The 22,524-nt window shown below is 41.5% G+C and overlaps 1 protein-coding gene across 9 annotated transcripts in view; it reads left to right on the forward strand.

Annotated features, from left to right (window-relative positions):
- The window catches only part of SF3B3 (splicing factor 3b subunit 3), a 73,960-nt gene that overhangs the window by 21,817 nt on the left and 29,619 nt on the right, over positions 1-22,524 (forward strand). For all 9 annotated transcript variants that reach the window (XR_012327914.1, XR_012327915.1, XR_012327918.1 and 6 more), the window contains exons 10-20: positions 678-773; positions 3,958-4,030; positions 9,303-9,454; positions 9,760-9,915; positions 10,926-11,081; positions 11,582-11,725; positions 14,984-15,106; positions 15,842-15,996; positions 20,236-20,410; positions 21,115-21,320; positions 21,419-21,575. Coding sequence is in view for 1 of the 9 variants with exons in the window: in XM_019941270.3 (XP_019796829.1) it covers positions 678-773; positions 3,958-4,030; positions 9,303-9,454; positions 9,760-9,915; positions 10,926-11,081; positions 11,582-11,725; positions 14,984-15,106; positions 15,842-15,996; positions 20,236-20,410; positions 21,115-21,320; positions 21,419-21,575 (1,593 nt within the window). In the remaining 8 variants the exon portion in view is untranslated. The remainder of the gene's footprint in view (positions 1-677; positions 774-3,957; positions 4,031-9,302; positions 9,455-9,759; positions 9,916-10,925; positions 11,082-11,581; positions 11,726-14,983; positions 15,107-15,841; positions 15,997-20,235; positions 20,411-21,114; positions 21,321-21,418; positions 21,576-22,524) is intronic.

The raw sequence follows: 22,524 nt of genomic DNA on the forward strand, positions 1-22,524 counted from the left end.
ACTAGTACAAGAACACATGGCTTCCCCATTTGGTGGCAAACAGCCAGGTGCAGAGTTACCCTGTAATTGGTCAGGTACATCATAGGAACGTCTGTAGTAGATAGGGCAGCTGTGGTCATGTGCGTTCTAACAGCGGATCTAGTAAATGTAATTTTGAAATAGTGATAAGGGAAATGATAATTTGGAGGTGTCTATAAACTTTAATATTGGTGACAAAGTCACACATAAAGATAATTAATTTATTGTCTATATTTTTGGTTGGAAGGAAATGCTGAGATTTCAGTTTGAGGTTATATAACAATTTCACTGATTGTAAAAAATATTTTGTTAACTCAAGAACTGATACACGTGGGACTTCTCTGGTGGTCCAGTGGTTAAGACTCCACGCTTCCACTACAAGGGGCACAGGTTTGACCCCTGGTCAAGGAACTAAGATCCCACATGCCACGCAGCATGGCAAGAAAAAAAAAAAAGAACAGCTTTTTTGGTTGGTAAAACTTGCTGCTTCAAACTGTTTGCTTTTTGGAACATTGGGTCTTTTCCACTCTGTGCCCCCATGGCCAGTAGCAATATTTAAGTCTAATAAACTAAAAAGTGGTTTGTCGCCCTGAGAACAATCAGGGTTGGGTATGGAAAAGTAGCAGAAGTAGACATTTTTTTCCCCTTTCTCTGTGCAGATAGCTGACCTGGCCAATGAAGACACTCCACAGCTATATGTGGCCTGTGGTAGGGGACCGAGGTCATCTCTGAGGGTCTTAAGGCATGGACTTGAGGTAAGATTGGAATTTCTAGATCATATGCAGGGTTTGGAGGAAAGCATTGACAAAGCAGCCTAAGGCTTTATTCTGATGAGATCAAAGATGTATTTAATGTTTCTATGAAAGAAAAATGTTTTCTTTCTCCCCATTTCCATAAAGTTTAGAGTTTAAATTTCTTAATCCTTTAACATGTTAGCACAGTAGGCACATTTAAAAAATTTGGCAAATAGGAATCAAAGGGGAGAAACACGTCTGTTAGTTCCAGGTTCAGTCGCCATTACGTGGAGGTTAGGAAATCTGCATGGCACATTTTACTCCGTTTCCTTTTAGTGTTGGTCTTTTTTCGTAGCTTTTAGATACTTATATTTTTAACTATGTTAATATTGTGTATATATTTTTGTATCTTATTACGTTCCTGATTACTGTGTGCTCTTATGTCATGTCATTATTTTTAGTTTTATTTATTTTTTGTTGTTGTTGTACGCGGGCCTCTCCCTGTTGTGACCTCTCCCGTTGCAGAGCACAGGCTCCGGACGCACAGGCTCAGCGGCCATGGCTCACGGGCCCAGCCGCTCCGCGGCATGCGGGACATGACAGGGAAGCCCTGTCATGTCATTTTTAATGTTTTTGCAATATATTTTCACAGTGGGTAGATTAGAATTTATTTAATGAACCCTTTATTTTTTAAATATAATTTATTTTTTATACGGCAGGTTCTTATTGTGTATCTGTTTTATACATATTAGTGTATATAGGTCAATCCCAATCTCCCAGTTCATCCCTCCACCCTCCCACCTCCTGCAATGAATCCTTTATTGTTGGACTTTTTAGGTGATATGAATACTCAAAATTACCTTCTCAAATCCCACACCCTCTTCTCATCATGGTTCTAGTGTTGATGACTTTTAGCAAGTACACTGGACTTGATTTTGTTAGGAGTAAAATAAAGCTGTTTCTGACACTTTGCTCTTAGAGGTTGTGGTTGAGCAGGCTCCAGGCTCTTAGAGTCCCACTGCCTGTTTTTGGAAATTTTTATTGGAAGACAGGGAAGATGACCTTGGTTTTGAATTCTGGCTCTACTACTTAATAGTTATTACTAAGCTTTATAGGACCCGCCTTAAAGGATTGTTGTGTGAATTAAATGAGAATGTGTGTGAAGCGCTTAGCTCAAGTTCTGGCATATAGTAACTGTTCAATAAATGTTAGCTATTAATATTGTAGTTTCAGAGAATTCAAAAAATTTTGACTGCCAAAATATTCATCAGGTCACCAAATTTTCGATGACTTGAACCCAATTTAGACCAGTAGTTCTTTTTTTTTTTTTTTTTTTTGCGGTACGCGGGCCTCTCACTGCTGTGGCCTCTCCCGTTGTGGAGTACAGGCTCTGGACGTGCAGACCCAGCGGCCATGGCCCACAGGCCCAGCCGCTCTGAGGCATGCAGGATCCTCCCGGACCGGGACACAAACCCGCGCCTCCTGCATCGGCAGGCGGACGCTCAACCACTGCGCCACCAGGGAAGCCCTAGACCAGTAGTTCTTGATTAGTTACTTACTGCTAATTGGATCCTGTCAAGCATCTGATTAAAGCAAGTGCTCAACACAAAAAATACATATATGCATTAACAGAAAATTTTGTGTACCGTGTAAGAGTTAAAGGACCCAATTAAGAATCATTGTTTGTGAGTCATCTGCTTCCTCCTAATTTTTTCCAATTATATTAAAAAAATATTATGTTATATAAAACTATTTTTAAATTGTTGGACGTTTCTTTTTTCTTGTATATCTATTTGTTGAACCTTGTTGTCTAGCTAGATTATGGTCTCAGTTGAACACGGTCACTGTCAGATATTACATTTGGTGTATAGAGTGTGGTATACCTGACATTTACGTTTTATTGATGGTGAAGTTTTCCAAGATTCTCCTGTACCACGATCAGGTATTCCTGCTATTATCACATCAGTAAACCAACAAAAGGGTAATGTCTTTCATATATATACTAGCGTTCTTCCTATAAGATGTAGTTCCACTGTACAGTATAAGAGGCTGCCTAATTTTTTATTTCTAGGTCATTTAAAAAACACTTAATAAAATTTTTATTTTTGAATGGTTTTAGATTTACAGAAAAATTGCAAGGATATTACAGACAGTTAATGTATAACCCACACCTAGTTTTCTCCTCTAGATCATTTTGAGTTCATCTTATGTATTGCATTTACTCTCATTTGAGAGCCTATAGGCCATTCACAGGATTCTTGACTCTGACCTTAAGGAGCATAAGAACCTAGTAGGAAGGACAAAACAATTCCTCAGATCACTTTTTAGGTAAGTGTCCTAAGAGGTGGTGATTGTGATTCCTGTGAGAACTTATGAGGAAGAGATGACTGCCAGCCAAGAGAATAAGGGAAGATTTTTCCTAAAGAATGTGGCATTTGAATTGTTCTGTGAAGGGAGATGGAATTTGGCCTTGAGGGAACAAAGAAAAGAAATGGAGGGCTTCCCTGGTGGTGCAGTGGTTAAGAATCTGCCTGCCAATGCAGGGGACACGGGTTCAAGCCCTGGTCTGGGAAGATCCCACATGCTGCAGAACAACTAAGCCCGTGTGCCACAACTACTGAGCCTGCGCACCAGAGCCCGCGAGCCACAACTACTGAGCCCGCATGCCACAACTACTGAAGCCCGCGTGCCTAGAGCCCGTGCTCTGCAACAAGAGAAGCCACCGCAGTGAGAAGCCCAAGCACCATAACGAAGAGTAGCCCCTGCTCGCCACGACTAGAAAAAGCCCGCGTGCAGCAACGAAGACCCAACGCAGCCAAAAATAAAACGAATACAATAAAATCAATTAAATAAATACATTTTCAAAAAAGAAAGAAATGGGATGCTAACTTAGATGGACTGTTTCATTCCCACGTGCTCACTTTGAGGAGGATGCAGGCATGTTATACCCAAAGGAAGTGTTTGGTCTTGGCTGCAACAACTGTCCTAGATGTTCCATCACTTCTTGCTGAAGTCTATTATGGGAATTGCCAGTGCCTCTAGCGTTTTGGTTCTTACATTCTTTTTGACTAGATGGTTCCAGTGTTTTAATCAAGTATACAGTGTGAGCCCTGCTATGTTGGGACTGTATTATCTAGTGTAGTTGTAAGCAAGGGGCTGAGTTTCATGCTCACTGGATCAGTGATTTGTCTCCTCTCCCTGTCAGGTATCAGAAATGGCTGTCTCAGAGCTACCCGGTAACCCCAATGCTGTCTGGACAGTGCGTCGGCACATTGAAGGTAAGCAGCCCTTTCCCAACAGTCAAAATGAGGGTCTGGGTGCCACTGACAATAGAAGGCTTAAGAGACTGCATTCATAATGCTTCTATATCACATCATCTAGCACCATATACTAGAAACTTCTTCTGACTCAACACCATGTTTTTGAGGCTCTCCCAATCAGGGTGCCTTCACTTACTACTTTTTGTACACATGGGTAAGGGGAGCATAGGGTGGCTGTTAATATTCAGTACATATACACTTGAGTATCATAGATAGAGCTGTCGTATGTTGTGTTCTTTGACTATTCATCTTTAAGATACTCTTTCCATTTGTGTGAGGAGTATGGTGTAAGGGAAAGTTTTTGCTTCTTTTTTCTTCAACGATGTTTTCTCTCTTATTGTGCTGAAATCACAGTGAAATTAAAGGTATTATTCTGGGTATTAAGAGATTGGTAAAGCTTGTTAATGCTCAATAGGTGTAATAGTTGTGTTTAAGGAAAGCGGAGGTTGATTGAATGGAATCAGAATTTTAGAGTGAGTAGAAAAGAAGGGATGGAGGAAAGAGGAAGTCTGAGCTCCAGAATAAAAATGGTCACCTCATCCTAAAAAATTGAAAGTTATGCGAAAATTCATTTTAGTGCAATAGCAGGAAAGTCTTGTGACAACTGAATTTCATTCCCTTAGAGATGAAACTCAATTCTCATTTTCCCTTTGATTCTTTGGGATCGTAGGTCATTTCTATTCCTAGACCTCATTTTCTTCTTGTTCCCTCAGGAATGTGGGACTGGCCAATATACAAAGCTTTTTAAAGAAAACAGCTGGAAATCTTCCTGCTATTTAGATGTTTTGGTTGTATGGAACAAATTTAAGGGAGCTGGGAAATGTGGAGGAGGGAAATCTCGTTTCTATTAATAGAGTACACATTTTAGTGGATTTTGTCTCATGTAAGCATTGGAATCCAATCTGAGTTGAGTAGAAAGAAAAAAAAAGTGAATAGGAAATTAGTAGGTTCATTTTAGCTGAAAAGGTAATTATTGGATGATTGGTTTTGAAAGATTTCCCCATTTTGTGTAATGTCTTCATAAAGAAACTGGTCACTGTTGATGTTCAGCTTTAGCTTGGTGGCAGATTGGCTGGTTGATATTTAGGCTCTTGAAAACATTTCCCAGACTGTTTGAATTAGAAAGAGCCTTTGAGATAAAACCTAGTTTGCTCCTCTTTTTTTGTTTGTTTTTGTTTTCACTTATTAAACTTTACTGTAAAATCAATTTAGATATGCAGGAAAGTTAACCCCTCATTTTTATGAAGAAGGCCGAAAATCACAGGCGTTGACTATCCCAAGATAGGGCACCTAGGTAATAGAGACTGAAAGCAGTGTCTCCCGAATCTCAATCCAGTGTTCATTTGACTAACCCTATAGTGAGTTTGGGTCATGCTGGTTTTCTAGGATAAGTTCAGTATTCTCATCCTGCTACCTTGTAATTAAGATAGGACTCTACTCTCAGGGCATGTGCCATCTAAAAAAGAAGATAAGTATAAAAAACTGTTGTGGGCTTCCCTGATGGCGCAGTGGTTGAGAGTCCACCTGCTGATGCAGGGTACACAGGTTCGTGCCCCGGTCCAGGAGGATCCCACACGCCGTGGAGCGGCTGGGCCCATGAGCCATGGCCGCTGGGCCTGCACGTCCGGAGCCTGTGCTCTGCAACGGGAGAGGCCACCACAGTGAGAGGCCCGCGTACCGCAATCAAAACCAAAACCAAAACAGAAAACTGTTGTGTCTTCTGATGTGATGAAAGGCACAAGCATGTTGCCAGGAGGGGTTAGAGAAGAGGGAACAGGCATGTGTTTGAGAATCAGGAAAGGCTTTTGGGGTAAGTTAGATAAGTTCGTGATCTGTGGTATGTTGCATGATGGAACTTGTAGCTGAAAAGTTTTGTCCTCTAGATACCAAAATCTAGGAAATGATTACATCCTGATAAATTTTACTCTTTAGAAACTATAATTTGGGTGATCACCCACAAAACAGGTCAAGTTCTCTCTGTTCATTCTCTTTCCAGATACCCTAAGTTACTATTTCACATGTCCACACATGCTGCAGTCTTCCAGGCAACTACTAACCTTGGCTGGTACTTGGTGATGCACACTACCAATACCAAGCCTTTTTTTCTCTTCCACAGGTGGCTGGTGAAGGTGCTGATCACCACAGGTGTGTACCTTGTACCTATTGCTAGGGTCTACTATGGGGTCTTAGAGATTACCCAGGGAGAGGGACCTGCACAAAATATTGAGGCTGCCCTGGTAGCATCTTTCAGAGGGTAACTTTGCAGTTGGCTCTCCATGTGCAGTGTTAGTGGTGCACACCCATCTGCCTATATGTTAAATAGTTTGAGGCAGGAATCACTTTCTCCTACAGAATATGGAACATTTGATTAATTTGCCTCTCATTAAGCTAAAAGAGGCTGTGGCTAGAAAATCTTAACTTCATACTCTCTCTTGATGCTTTTGTAATGTTCCACATGTACTGACTGAAAGATTAGGTCCTGGAGAAAGCCCCCCTTTTTCTCTTTTGAGTATAAGCAAGACTGTGCTGAGGCAAGACAAGCACTGAGTAGTCTGAGTATAGAGTGAGAGTGAGACATTGGAGGCCTAAATCATCTGGATGGTCACTCACTTTTCCCTTTGGAGTAGTGAGCTGTTTTTTGAGCCTGAGATACTAAGGCAGGGGAGAGAAGAAGAAAGCATTCCCTCTTCTGTGGGCTGCTTCCGTATTGCTCAGACAGATAGAAGTCCTTTTTAACTGAGACAAAGATGCGTTCTCATATCCTAATAGATTCTTCACTGAGGGTTGAACTAATGGTCATTTATATGAAATTTGAAACCTCTGGAAGAAGGCAACATAGATTTCATAGTTCATAGTCATTTATCTTGACTGAAGCTTGATTTTGTTCTGAAGTCCACCTTTTAACCTATAACCTGCCTAGGACACAAGAGCAGCTTATCTGTTTCTGGTCCTCCTGACCGTAGAATGGAAAGGGTAGAAGTTACAGTGTGCTTAGTATTTACAGGGTAGTGGATATTTTGAGGAAATCCGTGATGTAAAGGAGCTTTCAGGTGTCAGTCATTGCTTTACTCTTTGTTGAACTGCCCAGCAAACATAAGACCCTATTTAAGTCCACCAAGCATCTCTTTATTTTTATACCTGAGCAGTCTGGGGCCTTGGGTCAGAGGAAGGATAAGGGCCCAGGCAGTCCTTTTTCCCTCACTCCCCTCATTCTCTGCATGTAAGTTATAAATGTGTGGTTTCTTTTCTGGAAGCCCACCTTTTCCCTTGACTGAAAGAAGAGGCTGAAATCCTGACCAGTTTGAGCCCGTTTTTGTTTGGCTTTAATTTGCTCTGGCACAGCTTTTAAGATACAAGGTTTCAGTGTTGAGAAATGGGAAAGGACACGATATTTATATAATGTTAAAATTAAGCAATTCCTGTTACTTTTACATACCAGAAATTTCCAGTTCAAAAACTGAGAGCTGGAGCAAAGCTTCCAAGCTTGGTGTTGTGTGGAGAGTGAAGATGGTTTTGTTGTGCGCTATTAAGGCATCCATTTCAGAGACGACCACGTCCACACTCCATGTTTTATGATGGCGAACAGTGCGGTCTTCTTACAAAGCCATTTTATAAGGTGTCCCCAGGCATGCGATACATGTTGACAGTTATAGTAAAGTAATCTAAGACAAATTGTCTGCTTGTTCAGTGTTATTCCTTATGATGGAACCCTTGCTCTGGATTCCTGGTGTAGCCATTAGATTATACCCATTGGGAAAGATCTTTGATCCTTGCCTTTCAGCCACTCATTCAGTGCACACGTATTATTAACTGAAGCAACAGTTTTGCAGAATAGTACTTACCCTTACTATGAGGCATCCTCATAAATTATATTTATTTCTATATATTTATTTTAAAATGCTGATTGCAGTCCACAAAATTGATTTTATGTCCTGCTAATAGGTCAGAATGCTACTATAGGTTATACCAATAATACATTTTCATCTGGCCCCTTTTTCTGTAAAGAGCACCGATTCTGCTGAACTCATTGAGTAATCTTAGTTCAGCTGAATGACCCTTGGAGCACTCAATCCATACTGTGTCCTTGATGTGAGTGGGGTGGATCAGGCCTATGGTGTTGAGCTCTGACAGGGACTCAGGCAAGCAGGATCCTTCAGCTGCTTCTGCTAAGAGTGAGGTAGCCACTCTAATTTAGTACCTTGTGTGCTTGTCATTCTATCCCTTGTTTGCCTGATTTCTGTGTGAAGGGGACAAGAAGAGGGGAATTGATACAGAAAATTCAAATGTAAAGTAGGAAAATCTCAATTCATCTCAAAAAAATGAACATACATTTATTCAGCATTTATCAAGCTTTATGCCAAACATTGTGCTGGATGTGGGAGATACATACAGAAGTTGTTTTATGTTGTAGGGTGGAATGTGTAGGAAGTAGACAGCTTTTAACTGTGGGATCTGTGTGAGAAACTTTTGGGGTTGCCTGTATACCTCTGACCTCCTTGAAAAACTTGTTGGTGTTTGTTTATCCAAGTGCATTTTATTAAATGAAAAGCAAGTTCTAATAGGATTGCTCATGACCATCGAATGGTGATATTTTTAAATGTGAAAAACTAGAGAGTTCAAGGGCTCACAATATAAACTACCACCACCACCCACCCCCTCCCTGGTTATCCAGTGTTCTTACATCATTCCTTTTGGGACATCCTAGGATTCTCAGTTTCCAACCCTAGAATGTCTTAGTCTCTTGGAGGCTTAAGTAATCACTATTTTATTCATTAGGTCTTGTGTTCTCACATAAGATACTTTTGGAAGAAAATGGGGACCTTCCTTGGTTATAGGGAGTATCTCTTAAGAATGGATTGTGATTGGCATCTGAAACTGTAGCTTCAGTACATATAAATATTGTATACAAAATTTCCTCTTGCTTTGTTCTCTCGCATTTTTCTAGCAAATGTCTCAAGAAAATATTAATTTTCAAAGGTATTAGATGTGGGCATGTCTACTTTATGTACTATTTAGCCATTTAAGGAAGCAAAGTATATCTGTAGGCTGTTATGACCTTTAATTATCTTTTGGATCATCCTGTGCTGTTTGCCACATGACTGTGTGTGATGACTACACATAGAAGAAGTGCCTTGGAAAGTTTCTGAAGAGAATGCTTAGTGTGTCTCATTTGGCTTTGTAACTAATGAGTTCTTAGCTAACCCACTTCTTTCTTCTCTTTCCTTTTCAGATGAGTTTGATGCTTACATCATTGTGTCTTTCGTGAATGCCACACTTGTGTTGTCCATTGGAGAGACTGTAGAAGAAGTGACTGACTCTGGGTTTCTGGGCACTACCCCAACCTTGTCCTGCTCCTTGTTAGGAGATGATGCCTTAGTGCAGGTGAGGATTCTCAGAGAGCTGCTTAACCTGCTCACCTTACTTTGTCCTTTCTTTGACCTCATTATGGTGTAGATTGCTGGGTTCACATTTAAGGAGCTTTGAACTTCTTTGAAATGGATGCTGCAAAACATGAACTTTTTTGAAGTTAACCTTGCCTGGGACCTCTTAACTCTTTTTTGTCATTGACCCAACTGGTGCCTCAAATACAGTGCCTCTAGATCTGACAGATCTGATACGTGTGAGGGTCATGCTTGAGTGATGAGTCAAATTGCTGAAGTTGGGTTTCTTTCTGTTACTGCCTCAAGGTGTATCCTGATGGCATTCGGCACATACGAGCAGACAAGAGAGTCAATGAGTGGAAGACTCCTGGAAAGAAAACAATTGTGAAATGTGCAGTGAACCAACGACAAGTGGTGATCGCCCTGACAGGAGGAGAACTGGTCTATTTTGAAATGGATCCCGTATGTTATTTTACCATTCACTGTGGGACTTAATGTAGGGTTCAGAGGTGAAGATGGGAGTTGCAGTCCAGGTATCTAGATTACATATTCATGAGAAAGGGAAATGAACACTACCAAATGTAGAATAGTTGGCTGGTGGGAAGCAGCAGCGTAGCACAGGGAGATAGGCTTGGTGCTTTGCGATGACCTAGGGGGTGGGAAAGGGAGGGTGGGAGGGAGGGGATATGGGGACATGTGTATGCATATGGCTAATTCGCTTTGTTGTGCACACAAAAAACTAACACAGTATTGTGAAGCAATTATACTCCAATAAAGATCTATTAAAACATAAAAAATAAAATTTTAAAAATGAAAGGGAAATGAGAAGGGAAAGTGTCCTAAAGCCCTTTACAAGGGGGTTGGAGGTGGATATGTTTTCATGTCTTTAATTCTAATTGGAGTTATGAAATGCCATCTTAGCAATGAAACACTTTTTCTGCCCTGCACACTCTAGTTTTCCACCAGATACTTGCCATATGTTTAGTTTCTGCAATCTGAATCAATTTCAGAAATTTATTTTACTTTTATATATGGAAGGATGTTAGGTGTGTTTAATTATGTTCTTAAGAAGTCTTTGGTTGTGGCCAACTTGTATAGTCCAACTGTACCTATGAGTGAGGGGTTTTGTCTTTAAATGCCATATTTGAATTCTCTTTCACCCAGAGTATTTTCATGAACAAATAAACAATTTTATATATTTTCATTTCCTGAGAGCTAGGTTGGCTTAGAAAATTTGTGGTGCATTATACTTGTCAAGGGTCTCTTGATTCTCTTGTCAGTAATTTTGCTTTCCATTAGCCTGTAGAGTTTAGTCTTGGAACCTTAGGTAGAGATATTCTTGGTCATTGATTATAGTAAGAAGAGTGCGAGGAAGCAAAAAGGAACTTAACAAGCTCCCTTTGTTCTCCAGGCCCAGGGTTTGGGGGCAAGTTGGAGTGGTTTGTGACCTCTCTCTGTCTTCATTCCTGTAGTCAGGACAGCTGAATGAATACACAGAACGGAAGGAGATGTCAGCAGATGTGGTGTGCATGAGTCTGGCCAACGTCCCCCCTGGAGAGCAGCGGTCTCGCTTCCTGGCTGTGGGGCTGGTGGACAATACTGTCAGAATCATCTCCCTGGATCCCTCAGTGAGTGTCACTCTCAACTTTAAGGATCTTCCACTTGGAACCTGAGCACCTGACCCATTTTTGATGTCCCTCTCTGAGATCAGCTGGGCTGGACCCTGAAATCTCCACCTGCTGCTTCTCCTGATTATTGTAGCAGCACACCTCAGGAGTCTTCTGCAGTGCCTGCTTCTTTGGCTTATGGCTTGATTCCCTTTTTTAGTTTAAACAGAAAAAAAAAAAAAATCCAAGACTGTGTTTACAGAAAAGGGCCTTGGATGACTTTAAAGAGGTGCCCTTTGCATATTTACTTTTACCATTATCCACTTTTGCAAAAAAAAAAAGGAAAGCACAATCCTCTCCAGAGATTGTTTTAAGGTTCAGTCTAAATAGAACTCCTTTTTCAGGTTTTCCCTGTCCATGAGAAAGAGTTGTTCTTCACTTCTAGAATTAGATTTCTCTGGGTAGGTTTTTTCCAAAATTGGTCATTTCCCATGTTTTATTCTTTTCTCTTTTCCCCTTAGGACTGTTTGCAACCTTTGAGCATGCAGGCTCTCCCAGCCCAGCCTGAGTCCTTGTGTATTGTGGAAATGGGTGGGACTGAGAAGCAGGATGAGCTGGGTGAGAGGGGCTCTATTGGCTTCTTATACCTGAATATTGGGCTACAGGTAAGAGATCTAGAAACTCACATTGTTGGTGTCATGGCTTCTTTTACTTTCATGACTCCTTTGTTCAATACTGTGCCTATGGTTTCAGTTACCCACCTTATGAGAAGTGAGCAATGCTGCTCTTGTTCCACTTATTTCACCTCTAATTAGAACAAATCAGGCCTAGAAAAAAGTATTTTTATGAAGAGCTTTTGATAAAAATGCTTAGCAATCGCTGTTCTGTGGCAGAACTAGATGGGGTTCTTAAGAGTTGCCTGTACTCACAGTATGCACCTTTTGAAACTAATACGGTTGTTCTTTGGTATCCTTGGGAGATTGGTTCCAGGATCTCCCTTGGATACCAAAGTCTGAGGATACTCAAGTCTCTTATATAAAATGGCATAGTAATTGCATATTCTCATACACTTTAAATCATCTCTAGATTACTTAATTACCTAATACAAGGTAAATGCTATATAAATAGCTGCTGCAAATTCAAGTTTCGGTTTTTGGAATTTTCTGGAATTTTTTTTTTTCCCCTCAAATATTTTTGATCTATGGTTGGTTGAATCCGTGAATTCAGAACCCCTGGATACGGAGGGTCTCACAGTTCATAATGGGCTCCAAGAGGGCCCCTAGATGGTCCCTGTTGTCAAAGCACCTGAGCTCTTCATGGCCCAAAAGGCAGGAACCTAAGGATCAGAGATTGTCAGGGGTTTTGACCATATATTGATACTTTTCGTTTTCATCTAGGCCAGGTACTTTTTGCTTTTTAATTTCACTTCCTAATTTAGAATTTCTCAAACATGCCCAGGAGTTAGACTAATGTAATGCACCTCCATGTACTTATTACCAGTTATCAGCACTTTGTCTTTTCCCCTTCTTTTCTTTTTCCTGGAGTATTTTAATGCAGATCCAATATGGTATATAGTTTCATCTTTAAGTACTTGAGAATGTAGCTGTGCCGAGGGGTGTGTGTGTGTTGAGGCCTTAATATGATCATGCTCAACAAAATTTAACAATTCCTTTGTTTGTTTATGGCTGGCTGCGTTGGGTCTTTGTTGCTGCGCACAGGCTTTTTCTCTAGTTTTGGTGAGTGGGGCCACTCTTCATTGCAGTGCGCGGGCTTCTCATTGCAGTGGCTTCTCTTGTTGCGGAGCACGGCCTCTAGGCACACGGGCTTCTGTAGTTGTGGCTCGAGGGCTCTAGGGTGCAGGCTCAGTAGTTGTGGCACACGGGCTTAGTTGCTCCGCGGCATGTGGGATCTTCCCGAACCAGGGCTCAAACCCGTGTCCCCTCCATTGGCAGGCGGATTCTCAAACCACTGCACCACCAGGGAGGCCCTAACAATTCCCTAATGTCATCTGATATCCCCATATTCTAGTTTTCTCCTTTTTTTTTCTTTTCCCAAAAATGTTTTTACATTTGGTTCTACTCGGGATCTACATAAAGCTGTCCACAGTTTTCATCTGCTTGATTTATCTTTTTATGTTTCTTTTAATAACTGTCCCAACCTGTTAAAAAAATTTTTTTTAAAGAAACCAGATCACTTTTCTTGTGGAATTTCCCACCTTCTGGATTTGACAGAGTCATTCCTTGTGTGTTTAATGTTCCTGCAAACTGGTGGGTAGATTAGACCATGCTATCCATTAAAAATATAATGCAAGCCACAGGTCTAATTTTAAGTTTTTCAGTAGCCACAAAAAAGGAACAGATGGAGTTAAATTTTAATGTTTTATTTAACCTAGTATATCCAAAATATCATTTCAATTTGTAGTCAGTAGAGAATTAAGATATTTTATGTTTTCTCCCTTTTATTTTTTTGGGTATGGGGAGAACTAGGTCTCTGAAATCTGCTATTTGGTACTTTGCACTTAACAGCACTTTTTTTAAAAAAATTATTTTTGGCTGCATTGGGTCTTCGTTGCTGCGCGCAGGCTTTCTCTGTTTTCTCTACTCTTAATTGCGGTGCGCAGGCTTCTCGTTGCAGTGGCTTCTCTTGTTGCGGAGCACGGCCTCTAGGCTCACGGGCTTTCAGTAGTTGTGGCTCGCAGGCTCCAGAGTGCAGGCTCAGTAGTTGTGGCGCACGGGCTTAGTTGCTCCATGGCATGTGGGATCTTCCTGGACCAGGGCTCAAACCCGTGTCCCCTGCATTGGCAGGTGGATTCTTAACCACTGCGCCACCGGGGAAGTCCTAATAGCACACTTCTAATTCTGACTAACCACATGTGGCTTGATGGCTATAGTATTAGATAGCACAGACCAAGAGGTTGATTAGATTTGTTTTTGGTGAGGGACAAGAATATTTTTATAGGTGCCATTTGTTTTCCTATTATATCCGGTGGCGTATGAAGTCTGGTTGTCCCACCTAATTTAGTGATGTTAGAATGTTAGTATCTATTTTGAATGACCTGTTTTAAAGCTCCCTGTCCATCTTTTACTTAATACCAGCCAGTGATACACATTGCTTAGATTCATTAGGGGTTGGGAAGTGATGGTTTTCTATTTTGTTCTTTAATTAGCTGGAACTTTTCTCTAGAGACAAAATTTGCTTTATATCTTTGCTTACCCTGAAGTACAGTTCATATAGGGAAAGGATAAATATTTCATTTTTTTCCCCTTTGCTCACTTATTTTCAGAGTAAGGAGTTGGTGCCGTAGCATACTCCAATGAAGACTGATGAAGTGTTTGTTTTGTTTTGTTTTTTAAATAACATTATGAACTTGCAGATCTTATAATATTTGTGCATCAAACTATTGTAGTTGTTTTGGATGCTAAATTGCCACATTTTAGATGAGTGGGAATTCCCCTTTCAAGTTGCCTCCTTTGTCCTTTTAACATGACCCCACTATCTTTGGAGGCTTCTTCCTGGCACAACAAAGTGCCCCACACACATTTGGAACATTCTTGCTTCAGACCTGAAGAAGCCATTTTTCTTAGGATTCTTATTCTTTTTAAGGGAAATGGTATTTAGAGACCACAATAGGCGTGGATATTAAACTGTGCATATATCTTAAAACTTAAAATTATGAAGAAGAGTTTAACATACTTGGTAAAAATATTTTTAAGGATACACAGTGAAAAGTAACTGTGCTTTTCACTTAGTAAATACTCAATAGCTATTTGAGTGAGAGTGATTTAGGAGAGAGTGAATGAATGGCTGGCTGATTACTATATATTTAAACCACCTAGTCATTTCCTTCCATTTGCTCTGAAATTAAGTAGCTAAAGAAGCTTCCATTATGTATAGGCTTTAACCACTCCTCTCCTTTTTATTAGAATGGTGTGTTGCTGAGAACAGTCCTGGACCCTGTCACTGGGGATCTGTCTGACACCCGCACTAGGTACCTGGGGTCCCGTCCTGTGAAACTCTTTCGTGTCCGGATGCAAGGCCAGGAGGCAGTAAGTAATGAAAGGGGCGAGATAGTGTTTTTGGATGTTAGTGGCATCAGCTGAGAAAAATCCCCTTGGTATAAATTTTGCTGTCATTAATTCACCAGTGTTGTAGTTAGTTGACATTAGCTTTATCTTGATTAGTTTCCTTCATGTGGGAAGTCTTGGGTCCCTTAATCTAGAGCTTCTTAACTGGATTTCCATGGCACTGTGCCATGATTTGGTTATAGGTGAGTTAGAATACTGATCCCTTCAATCCTGAGGCTGAGCAAATGGAGTATACTGACAGTTAGCTGGAAACCTCCGATGTAGGATACCACTACCCAGGAGCAACCTGGTATCAGTGTCATGGCTTACTGTGTAATGTGAAAGAGGCTGGGAAACATTGTGTCCTTTGTAGCTAAGAATATCAGTGTTGCCGGGTGCTCTGCTAGTTCTTTACTTGTTACTGCATTTAATACTTGCAACTATCCAGCCTTGTGATAGTATTCCCAATTTACACATGTGGAAACTGGGGCTCAGAGATTGAGTGATTAGTAGGTCATCTGGCTAATAGCCAATGCTTTTAGCAAATAGTAAGCCATACTGCCTCTTCTCTAGGCCTGTTTTTCTTAAGGTAGCCCTTTAGGTTTCTAAAATTCCTTGGGATATTCTGCACACTGAAATTTGGGGATAGGATAATTTGGTTAGCATACCATGTTTGGGCTTTTCCCAAGCTTATTGGAGATGTTTTTCTTTCCTCAGGTGTTGGCCATGTCAAGCCGCTCATGGTTGAGCTATTCTTACCAATCTCGTTTCCATCTCACCCCCCTGTCTTACGAGACCCTGGAATTTGCATCTGGCTTCGCCTCTGAACAGTGCCCTGAGGGCATTGTGGCCATCTCCACCAATACTCTGAGGTGAGAGAGCCCCACAGTTGAAGCCCCGCAAGAGGCTACAGAGAGCTGACTTTTTGCCATGGCACTAGTGTTGTAATTGAAACCTTCATTTGGCTCAGGATTTAAGTACCTGGTAGCCAAGTCTTGGTGTTTGGGAGTTTTAGCTTCTGTTTAGACCTTCAGTGCCAAGTTTTTATACTCAGCAGTGTAGTTCAGTCTCTGAGATTTTTAAGATTCTTGTTTTCAAGGGCCATGCCATTGGATTGGTTTTAGAGCAGGCGTTGTTGGCTCACTGATAATCTTTTCTCACTCTGTCTTGCATTTGCAATGTTGTATCTTAAATATTAACCAATATAAATTATTTAGGCCTTTTGCAGGTTGACATTATTTACACTGATCACATTGGAGTGAACACTGTCTGTATTGCAAGATGGAAAATAACCTATTCAGTTTGACTGTCTCGAGTTTTGGCGGTTGGTTGTGTTTGTTTTCTTTTTTAACCCTTTAATGCCACTAGTGTCATACATGTCCTGGTTATAACTGTTGGTCATACATGTCCTGGTTATAACTGTTGGCTGTTTACAATGGAACTCTGACCTCTTGATATATGAGTCACTTGGTACGTAATCAAGTGAACTGCCAGATTTGTTTGCAAAAACTTTTGGAACTTTTCAGTCATTGTCGCTCTCTTTCTAAGTGTCAGCACCTTTGTATACCTTATGCTCCAGCAGAATTACTCTCCCTGCATACCTCCATATATTCCTTCCTGGTTTTTTATCTCTGCAGCTGTCCTTGGAATGCTTCCCACACACATCTCTGCCTTTCAAGGCCTAGCCTCATCCATGTATCCTCTAATTGTTTTATCGACGTGTGCTCTCTATCTCCTTGATTCCTTATTAATTTTGACAATTCCACAGGTTTTCAAACTTTTTTTGTAGCAGCAGAACATTTTTCCCCCAGAACAATATCAGGAAAGGCTGCTGTGTGAAACATAGAAGAAGAATTCTTGGGAACATAGTTTAAACACCACTGTCCATAGTACTTACTGTCAGAACCATTCACTTTCACTTTTGGTTATTATGAATAACGCTGCTGTGAACACTCATGTACAAGTTTTTATGTGGGTGTATATTTTCATTTTCCTTGGGTATGTACCTGCAAGAGTGGAATTGTTGGTAACTGTTCAACTTTTTGAGGAGCTGCCAGGCTGCTTTCCAAAGTGGCTAGACTATTTTACGTTTTCACCAATGAGGTTTGAGGATTCCAATTTCTGCACATCTTTACCAACACTTGTTATTATATGACTTTTTGATTCTAGCCATCCTAGAGAGTGTGAAGTGATATCTCATTGTGGTTTAGATGTGCATTTCTTTGATGGTTAATGATGTTGAGCATCATTTCATGTGCTTATATTGGCTCTTTGTTCTTCTTTGGAGTAATGTCTATTCAGATCCTTTGCCCATTTTTTAATTGGGTTGTCTTTTTATCATTGAATTTGTAAGAGTTCTTTTTATGTTTTAGATACAACTGCCTTATCAGATAATATGATCTGCAGATATTTTCTCTTGTGGATTGTCTTTTCACTTTCTTTTCTTTCGGTATTTATTTATTTATGGCTGCGTTGGGTCTTCGTTGCTGCGCGTGGGCTTTCTCTAGTTGTGGCAAGTGGGGGCTACTCTTCGCTGTGGTGAGCGGGCTTCTCATTGCAGTGGCTTCTCTTTGTTGTGGAGCACAGACTCTAGGTGTGTGTGCTTCAGTAGTTGTGGCACATGGGCTCAGTAGTTGGGGCTCGTTGGTTCTTGAGCGCAGGCTTAGTAGTTGTGGCGCACGGGCTTAGTTGCTCCGCGGCATGTGGGATCTTCCTGGACCAGGGCTCAAACCTGTGTCCCCTGCATTGGTAGGCGGATTCTTAACCACTGCGCCACCAGGGAAGTCCTGTCTTTTCACTTTCTTGGTGGTATCCTTTGGCACACAAAAGGCTAATTATTTTTTAAAGAATTATATTTTAAAAACTCCATCTTAGGGACTTCCCTGGTGGTCCAGTGGTTAAGACTCCGTGCTCCCAATGCAGGGGCCCGGGTTCGATCCCTGGTCAGGGAACTAGATCCTGCATGCTGCAACTAAGACCTGGTGCAGCCAAATAAATATTAAAAAAAAAACAAACTCCATCTGAGAACTGCCTGAAGTCATCTTGGGTATCAGCAGTGGTATATGCCCCACTTTGACAAACGCTGGCTAGCCTCATGTTTTCCAAGGAAGAATACAACACCGGAGCATCTGTGTCCCTTCCCATGTTATGTTTCTCCCTTAGGACAGGTGCTGCCTCTGTCTGGAGTCTGCCTTTTGGTGTGGTAGAGTGCCTTTATGAAAGCAGGCCAGTGTGTGGGTTGGACTAGAAGAATCAAAACTCAGGAGTTGTGGGTTTTTTAAATGCCGTACTTTTTTTTTCCTTGCAGAATGACAGTTTTTGATGTTTAGCAGTTGATCTTTTTTTTTTACTCACATGTTGGTAAAGTATTTGATTTAATGTCTGCAAGTAAAGGGACCTTGCTAATTATCCCCTCAGAATATTTGGATATTTATGGGAGTGGAATGTTGTTAATCATAGTCTATTAGAAGATGTTCTGGTTTTTATATTGTACTCTTTTTTAATGATTTTTTTAAAAATACATTTATTTATTTATTTATGGCTGAATTGGTTCTTCGTTGCTGTGCACAGGCTTTCTCTAGTTGTGGTGAATGGTGGCTACTCTTTGCTGCAGTGCGTGGGCTTTCATTACAGTGACTTCTCTTGCTGTGGAGCACAGGCTTTAGGCACACGGGCTACAGTAGTTGTGGCACACAGGCTTAGTAGTTGTGGCACACAGGCTTAGTTGCTCCGCGGCATGTGGGATCTTCCCAGACCATGGCTCGAACCCATGTCCCCTGCATTGGCAGGCGGATTCTTAACCACTGCGCCACCAGGGAAGTCCCTTAATGATTCTTAATTAGCTGTTTTTTTCTTTAAGCACTTTGAAATGGTTTTTCCTATCTTCCATTGTTTTTTAGGTCTGCTGTCAGATTGTATATGATCTGTAAGAATATTTAAATTAAAAATAAAACTCCATTGTTAGAGACCAAGTGTCTATATTTTTAAGAGCATCTGGGTTCTCTGCTCATTTTGCTTATAATTTGACTTAATGCACATCTCTGTCCCTTTTTTTTTTTTTTTTTTTTTTTTGCGGTACGTGGGCCTCTCACTGTTGTGGCCTCTCCCATTGCGGAGCGCAGGCTCAGTGGCCATGGCTTATGGGCCCAGCTGCTCCATGGCATATGGGATCCTCCCAGACCAGGGCACGAACCCGTGTCCCCTGCATCGGCAGGCGGACTCTCAACCACTTGTCACCAGGGAAGTCCACATCTCTGTCCCTTTTGACAAAGGTTGTAGAATTCATACTTGCCATCTCTTTGTGCGTCGTTGTGGATTTCCTAAAGCTTAGGTGATTTTCGTTCAGGATGGCATCCAGTTTATTTTATGAAACACTGTCATACAAGTACCACATATGTTCAGATAATTGCAGTGCTTCACAGCAAATTTGGAATTGGTACTCTTTTTTTTAAATTTAATTTTATTAATTTATTTTTTTGGCTGTATTGGGTCTTCGTTGCGGTGTGCAGGCTTCTCATCGCAGTGGCTTCTCTTGTTGCGGAGCATGGGTCTAGGCGCATGGGCTTCAGTAGTTGTGGCTTGTGGGCTCAGTAGCTGTGGCTCGTGGGCTCTAGAGCTCAGGCTTAGTAGTTGTGGCTCACAGGCTTAGTTGCTCCGCGGCATGTGGGATCTTCCCGGCCCAGGGCTCGAACCTGTGTCCCCTGCATTGGCAGGCGGATTCTTAACCATTGCACCACCAGGGAAGCCCTGGAATTCGTACTCCTTATATCAGCGTTTGTCAGTAATAATCAAGAGGAAATTTTGACTTTTCACTGTCACATTATCATTGGAAGGATAAAAAATCCTTTGAGGGTTCTAATGTAGGTTTCACTGGTGGAAACTGGAATCACCATGAACAGTGATGGGCTGTTGCTAAAGTAAAGGCCCTCCCCTGATCTCCTTGTCTCTTATGTGTAATCATCTAGATAAGAAGGCTATTGTTTCTTGTTGTCTAATGCCAACATTAGAGCTTTAGGGATTGACGTGTTTGCTGTGACTGCTTATAGACCATTTCAACACCAGTTTCTTGGTCCTGAGTGGGTGACCTATTAACTCCTTGCCTTTTGCCGTAGGATTTTGGCATTGGAGAAGCTGGGTGCTGTCTTCAATCAAGTAGCCTTTCCACTGCAGTACACACCCAGGAAATTTGTCATCCACCCTGAAAGTAACAACCTTATCATCATTGAGACTGACCATAATGCCTACACTGAGGCCACAAAAGCTCAGAGGAAGCAGCAGATGGCAGAGGTAATGCATTTAACCTTCAGGGTTCAATAAAAAGGCATTCCTATGAAATTGTGTTGAAAAGTTTAAACCTCTGTGTAATTGATGGCTGTAGTCTTTGTTATATTTGAAGATCCAGCCTCTTTTCAGGTCCTTCAAGCAGAGCCCTTTGCCACAGTCCTTGGTTTTAGAGGCTTTCTTGTGACAGGACTAAAACGCTGAGCTGGGTTTATTCAGTATTCAGCTACTTCTCTGGAACGGTTCTCCAGTCCTGGAACTTCCAAAACAATCTGTTTCCTGAAATTGGGCCCAGAGGAGACTGCTTTTGTATTCCCCACAACACCAGCTCCTTCCAGAAATCATTTCCCAGCAAAAAACAAATGGTCCCAACTATATAAAACTGTATCTGGCCTAGAAAAGAGGAAACAAGTAGTCTTAGCAAGATAAATCAGATGGGTTAGATAGAAAAAAGGTGTTTTCATCTTCATGTTTCTCAGACCGCCAGTCAAGTATTCGCCACAGCTGATGTTAGTTCTTTAGTTTCCCCTTAGTGATCTTTCCTCTTCCCCTTGTCTGTATACCTCTCCCTTTGATCCTGATTTTGGTGGACAGATTTGGCTACTTTGTGTATTATGAACACTCCCTGGAGGTGTTCTTGCTACTTGTCCACTTCTCACCCAGCACCCGCCTCTGAACACACGAACTCTTCCTTGGTTCTTTGGATTTAGGAAATGGTAGAAGCAGCAGGGGAGGATGAGCGAGAGCTGGCTGCGGAGATGGCAGCAGCATTCCTCAATGAAAACCTCCCTGAGTCCATTTTTGGAGCTCCTAAGGCTGGCAATGGACAGTGGGCCTCTGTGATCCGAGTGATGAATCCTATTCAGGGGAACACACTGGACCTTGTCCAGCTGGAACAGAATGAAGCTGCTTTTAGGTAAGGAGCCCAGGACATACAGAGTTTTGAAGACTGGAATGGGAATTCTCTGGGCTGTGACTAATACCTGACTCCTGATTCTTTCTCTGTAAATGCAGTGTGGCTGTGTGCAGGTTCTCCAACACTGGCGATGATTGGTATGTGCTGGTGGGTGTGGCCAAAGACCTGATACTGAATCCCCGATCTGTAGCCGGGGGCTTTGTCTATACCTACAAGCTCGTGAACAATGGGGAAAAACTGGAGTTTTTGCACAAGGTAGGAACCAGCCAGTGGTTTTCCTGGTTCTTAGGTCCTACTAAACTTCCCCACTTTTGTGTAAGTTGTGGATCAGGTCTTTCTGATCCATCTCTTGGTGGCACGTGAAAAATGCTCCAGTGAAGCTCCACTGCTTGCTGGTCCCACAGGAGGCCTGTGTGCTAACCACCCTCCATGGGGAATAGATGCATACTGAAGTAGCCCCTTGTTTTCTAGTCTTACTAAGTAGGCAGCAATTTGTAACCAAAATTCAGCAGTTCTAATGAATTAATATTCTCGGGGCAGGGGTGACAATGTGGATTTCTGTTTAATGGTTACACAGTTTCCCTTGGAAAGATAATAAAGTTCTGGGGATGGATAGTGGTGATGATTGTGCAACACTGTGAATATGCTTAATGTTACTGAACTATATACTTGAAAATGGTTTAAATATTAAGTCGTGTATATTTTACCGTAATTTTTAAAATAGAAGAAATTCCTATTCTCTCTTCCACACTGACAGCACATGAATGTGATTTCTCCAGGCGTCCCACAAGGGGAGTGTTCTCTAGGAAGTAGTTACTTCGCAGAGGCTTCTTTGTGCTAAACTCATTGTGTCTCCCTTACAACTAAGATGTCCCTTAAACTAGCACTTCTTTCCCCTCCCTCCATGTCCCACAGTCACTTTTCTGATATTGAGGCTTCACATTTAGTTAATGGTGCCAGTTGAATTCACATGGGTTCTGAAGTGTTCATCAGGTACCAGGACTTCTTTTCACTTGTGGCATTGATCCACTTGGGGAAGTGGAGTGTTTACCCAAACACCCTGTTTTATAGAGACTGTTGTATGTGTGGTTTATTTTCTCTGCGCAAAAAGTGATCACTTGCTGTCTGTCTTCCTGACAGATGCCTGTAGAAGGCATTTTGGGTTGAGGGGGTATGGCTGTATATTTTAATAGCTGCATCACCT

This window comes from Tursiops truncatus, chromosome 19, assembly GCF_011762595.2.
Source record: "Tursiops truncatus isolate mTurTru1 chromosome 19, mTurTru1.mat.Y, whole genome shotgun sequence".
Taxonomy (NCBI): domain Eukaryota; kingdom Metazoa; phylum Chordata; class Mammalia; order Artiodactyla; family Delphinidae; genus Tursiops; species Tursiops truncatus.